This window comes from Dendrobium catenatum, unplaced genomic scaffold (genome assembly GCF_001605985.2).
Source record: "Dendrobium catenatum unplaced genomic scaffold, ASM160598v2 fragScaff_scaffold_756, whole genome shotgun sequence".
NCBI lineage: Eukaryota > Viridiplantae > Streptophyta > Magnoliopsida > Asparagales > Orchidaceae > Dendrobium > Dendrobium catenatum.
Genome location: NW_021319218.1, coordinates 772,778 through 777,805, shown reverse-complemented (window position 1 = coordinate 777,805; position 5,028 = coordinate 772,778). Strand labels below are relative to the sequence as shown.

Sequence of the window (5,028 nt, the reverse complement as noted above, 5' to 3'; positions counted from 1 at the left end):
ATGAAAAATTTTAAATTCAAATCTATGTGTGGATGATATTAAAATTATACTATCACAACTATGATATTTTAGCAGAAAAAAATATGATGAAAAGGTATAGAGAGAGAGAGAGAGAGAGACTAAGGAAATTCAAATCTAAAGAGATAAGCTATGAAATTTTATTGACAGTATTTATAATAAAAGTGCTAAAAAAAATCCCCCAAAATGACCCTCTAAATTAATATTTATAAAATTTTAGGTGCTGAAGGATTGGCTGCTAATTACATGACTAACACAAGTAATATGTAGCTTAATTAGAATATCCGACTTGTAGAGATCATAAAATAAATTAAGAACTCGTTGGATTGACTGTAAAGGCGAGTAAATAACTGGATCACCAATATGATGAGGTCATCTAAATGATTGAAGAGGCAGATTTTGGTTTCATTTTTGATAATTTTTTTACCGCTTTACTTTTCAGACAGTAACATAATTTTCGCTTGGCCAATATTTTTTTACTGCTTTTAAAAAAAAATGTTTACTACAAAGCTGCTTTCTACAACAGCTTTAAAAGCTACTTTTTCTACATTTGAGACGGCCTTCGTACTGCTTTAAGAATGATTCTTTTGAACCCAACACGCTAATCCTAATACTAAGATTCATGTGACTAAAAAAAATGGAGAAATAAGATTGTTGAATTAGACACTGCTCATTTTGATATATTGGTTGGGAGCTTTGATTACTAATAAAGAGATATTGAGTTCAAAATTTATGTATGTATTTATTTTAATTAGCTTAAATGTCCCAAAAAAAAAAATATTGTATTAGAGAGAAAAAAAATATATAAATTTTAATTAATGTACTCTCTCCTGATTTGAGCTTCTTTAACAAAATGTGGACAAAAGCTTTAATTTCTAACAGTTTCGATACTAATTCATTTATTACAACTGAGCAAGCTACATAGCTCAGTTTCATCAACAAAACAATAAAACAGCGAATTAGATAATTTTTTACCGATTTTAAGAAACTTTTGAATAAAAAAATTATTTTAAAAAATATTAAGAAATTTATACCAAATGAAACTTAAATCATTATTTAATAATAAACGGATGAAAAATAAGAATTGATAAAACTAATATTATCAGCATATTCTTATACATTTTATATCATAATGAAATAATTTTATGACAAGTATAATTAATTTTAAATATCATATATTATCTTTTAAAATATTTAAATTATTAGATAATATATCTAAATTAATAAATATTATCTAATAGTTTAATTATATAAAAAATAACATAAGATATATATATATAAAACACGCATTAAAAAATTTAAGCTCATTCAAATATTAAAAAAGAAGAATATGCTGATACAATATATTTTTTTCCCCCACCCCAAATAAACCACTAGGAGAAGGTAACGACCTCGGGGACTTCGACCGGGTACCGGTCCACGCAGTCATCCCACGGGCCGTTCGGCGGTCCGTCGACCGTCCGAACGCAGCGCCAAACAGCGCTGTTACACTTAAACCCGCTGCCGAAGCCGATCATCCAAACCCTATCGCCTTTCCTCATCCGGCGTTTGGCCTCCACATACGCCAGCTCGTACCACAGCGAACTGCTCGACGTATTGCCGAACCGATGGAGAGTCATCCTTGAGGCCTCGACGTCCCCCGGCTTAAGCCTGAGGCTGCGCTGAAGCTCGTCGATGACCGCGCGGCCGCCGGCGTGGATGCAGAAGTGATCGAAAGCCTTGCGGAAGTCGGGAATGTAAGGTGGCCAGGAGGAGGAGAGAGCGCGGCGGGCGATGAGGGCGAGGAGGAAGCGGAGTTGTTCGGTGGCGGGGAGGACGAGGGGGCCGATGGCGGTGATGTTGGAGCGGAGGGAATCGGCGGCGACGGCCATAAGGTCTTTGGAGAGGGAGATTCCGACTTGGCCGAATGAGTCTTCTTGTTGGTTGACGCAGTGGAAGGAGCGGTCGTCGGAGCCGCGGTGGGTGCGGATGACATGGAGGAGGCGGTATTTGCTGAGGCGGCGGGAGGCGGGGTGGTTGGAGAGGAGGGAGGCGGAGGCGCCCATGCGGAAGAGGCAGTTGGGGAGGAGCATCGGGCGGGTCTTGCCGGCGTAGTAGTTCGGGCTGAGGATTTCCGTTGAGATTATCAGCGCGTTTGACTTGGAGTGGACCTGCTTTGCAGTGGAAAATTATTTCGTTATATCGATATTATTTTCTAATAATAAAAAAATAAAGCTTATTATTATTTTATGTTTTAATATAATTCTAATATTATTTTCCACTAAGGCTGCATGCATCTCTTTAAACAAATTATTCTATAAAAATAAGAGGACTAATTTACATATATACCACATAAATATCATTTATAAAAAAATTATTTTAAAAAATAATAAAAAATTGTCTTAAAAAAATCTTAATACACATAAATATCCAAATTTAAATTTTTATTTATATGATGCATTAGGGTCTTAATTATTTAAAAATATATTTATTTGTGAAAAATTATATTAATAATGTTTTATGTGATTTGAAATTTTAAATATTACATAAATAAACATCAAAATTTCTATATAAAAATATAAATATATGAAAATAATATGTCGACAACAAACAAGTTAAAATAAGCAAGAGAGAACTATTTGAATATTTTCTAACTAAAAAATATATTGTTATCTGTCAGACTGAACAGAACAAATAAATGCTTCCAATCCTATTTATCCAGCATCGAACAATCATTTAATGCCAATGCAGACGTGAGATTACTGGCGGTAGGGTCCAAGAGTCGACTCGGCTCAGGTCTCTAACTCGGCTCGCCAACTGTTTAAGTGTCTCAAACTCGACTCAAATTTTGTATTTTCGGCTCGTTAGCTCGAGCTTGTTAACTCAAATTTAAGGATGAACAAAGTTGGAAAGAAAGACTAACTTGAAAGCCCAGAAGTGGAAGGTGATCTTCCTAGGCACAACATGGTTGCAATTGCTAGAACGAGATTTGAACGAATTAGCCTCCGCTTTCACCCACCATTCACTACTTTTTCTTCTCATGATACTGGAATTTGCTCCCCTAAATCCTAATGAGAATACCTAAACCGCTCGCTCCTGGGGTTTGCCCTTCTGATTTGGCCTGCCCTCTACAGACCGATTATTCGAGCCACTCGATGAGTTGTCTGGTCAAGCTACAGTTTGATCAAACTCAGGCTCATTTGTCTCACGAATTCGAAAAACTGATCAGATTTCAATAAGCTTGGCTTGTGACCTCATTATAGGGTCGAGCTTGAGTAAGCTCGCAAACCAGCTTTACTCATTTGCACCCGTAGCTAGAACCATTTTGCTGCTTTGGTTTGACTTGGGAATATATATATTTAAATTCATTAAATATTAGAAGGTTTCTTAGAATATTTTTCTATATACGCTAATCATCATCATCGTCAAGCATATTTGATGATTTATTTAACTTAAAAAAAATTTAAGAAATTCAATCTAAAATAACATTTTGTATTAAAACAAAATATAGCTAACTGATTCTATATTAAAAATTCATAAAAAAAAATTAAAAAAATGAATAGAAATTATTGATTCCACTATCGATAAGAGTAAAGACATATATTATTCAATGAATCAAAGCATACTTGCTAGTTAAAGGATAACAGGCACCTGCTCCCTGTTGTGAGCATTTATAAGTGCACATGCAGAAAGAAACCATTAAGAGCACCAACAACTAAAAGTTTATAATAATAAGAGAAGATAAATAATATCACAACTTTTAATAAATTTTATTTTGTTACTTTGGAAGAATTTTCACGATAAATATTTTTTTCTGATCTGTCTATAAATTAAAATCATGATAATTTATTATTATTAAAATATAATAATTATATCATAAATTAAGTTCATTCTGATCAAAATTGTATTATTTTTTTTTTCTTTTTGATTTTTTTTTGCTAAGCTCACCTTTTTCATAAAAATTAAATTTGTATGCCATATTCCTAACATTAAAAGGTTATCATATATTTATTATAGAATTTTTTTTATCACTTGAATAAAATTTTGTCACACAAAAAAAATTTACACAATAAAATATATATATCATAATCTTCTGAAATAATTATTTAAAAATCTTTGCAACACTGCGCGCACCTGTAGAAGCTGGCGAGCCAAATCAAGCGCAATGATCCCAGCGCTACAGCCCATTCCAGACAAATTATACGCCCGAACATCTCCCCTCATCTTGTACTTATTTACCACCATATCCGCCATCGACGGCGTCGGAGCAAATAAGCTACAGTTAACCACCACCGCGTCCACATCCTTCCCCTCCATCCCTGTCTTCGCAAATAGCTCGTCTACGGCGGAGAAAACCACTAACTCTGCCTCGGCTCTCCCTCCTTCGAGCGAGCGCAGCGGCGGCAGGTAGTGGTTCGGCGGGGGCAAGCAAGTCTCCTCCCCGAGTCCGGAACGCTCCAAAATACGCATTTGGAACTGCACGCTCTTTTCGTCGAAGAAGTCGCAGAGCCGCGCGTGCTCCATGAAGGTGGCGAAGGGAACGCGGCAGGTGCGAAGAGGGCGTAAGCAGGCGTAGTCGATCAAGTAAACGGGTTGGGGACGGGAGAGAAGGAAGGCGGCGGCAGCGCAGGCGGAAACGATGGTGGAGAGGATGATGAGTGTTTGTTTGGGGGTTGGGAAGGGGAGAAGAAAGAAGGCGACGATGGCGGTGGCGGCTATGGATGGAAGAATGATGCCGGCGAGCTTGTAGTGGTTGAAGGCCGGCGACATTTTGGAGTTGTGGTTGTGTGCTTATGTTGTTAAGGGAAGAAAGTGGAAGATAAGATTAGTGAAAGTCATCTTAGATAATTTCATCACGTAAAATGACGGCCTTTCCATGATCGGCCAGTTATGAGAGTAGATGTATTAGATTTAATTTATATTAAAAAAAGTAAAATCATACCTAAAAAGATTTGTGTTAGAAAATATTAAAAATGATATTTCTTTATTAGATTTAAATGAGAATTTTGAAAAAACTAATTTAACAAAGAG

The 5,028-nt window shown here is 36.0% G+C and overlaps 1 protein-coding gene across 1 annotated transcript; it reads right to left on the bottom strand.

The window, feature by feature from the left end:
- Positions 1–1,307: 1,307 nt before the first annotated feature.
- On the bottom strand, positions 1,308–4,811 carry LOC110103027 (3-ketoacyl-CoA synthase 6). The gene is made up of 2 exons (XM_020831572.2): positions 4,132–4,811; positions 1,308–2,168 (listed from the first exon to the last, which is right to left on the bottom strand). The coding sequence occupies exons 1-2, from the start codon at positions 4,765–4,767 to the stop codon at positions 1,392–1,394; spliced, it is 1,413 nt and encodes a 470-aa protein (XP_020687231.1). The 5' UTR covers positions 4,768–4,811; the 3' UTR covers positions 1,308–1,391.
- Between the last annotated feature and the right edge of the window lie 217 nt (positions 4,812–5,028).

Excerpts from the sequence above, each read along its gene's own strand:
- LOC110103027 (XM_020831572.2), bottom strand. The coding sequence starts at position 4,767 with ATGTCGCCGGCCTTCAACCACTACAAGCTCGCCGGCATCATTCTTCCA. Across the intron at positions 2,169-4,131 it reads TGGCTCGCCAGCTTCTACAG|GTCCACTCCAAGTCAAACGC; the intron begins GTGCGCGCAGTG and ends ACTGCAAAGCAG.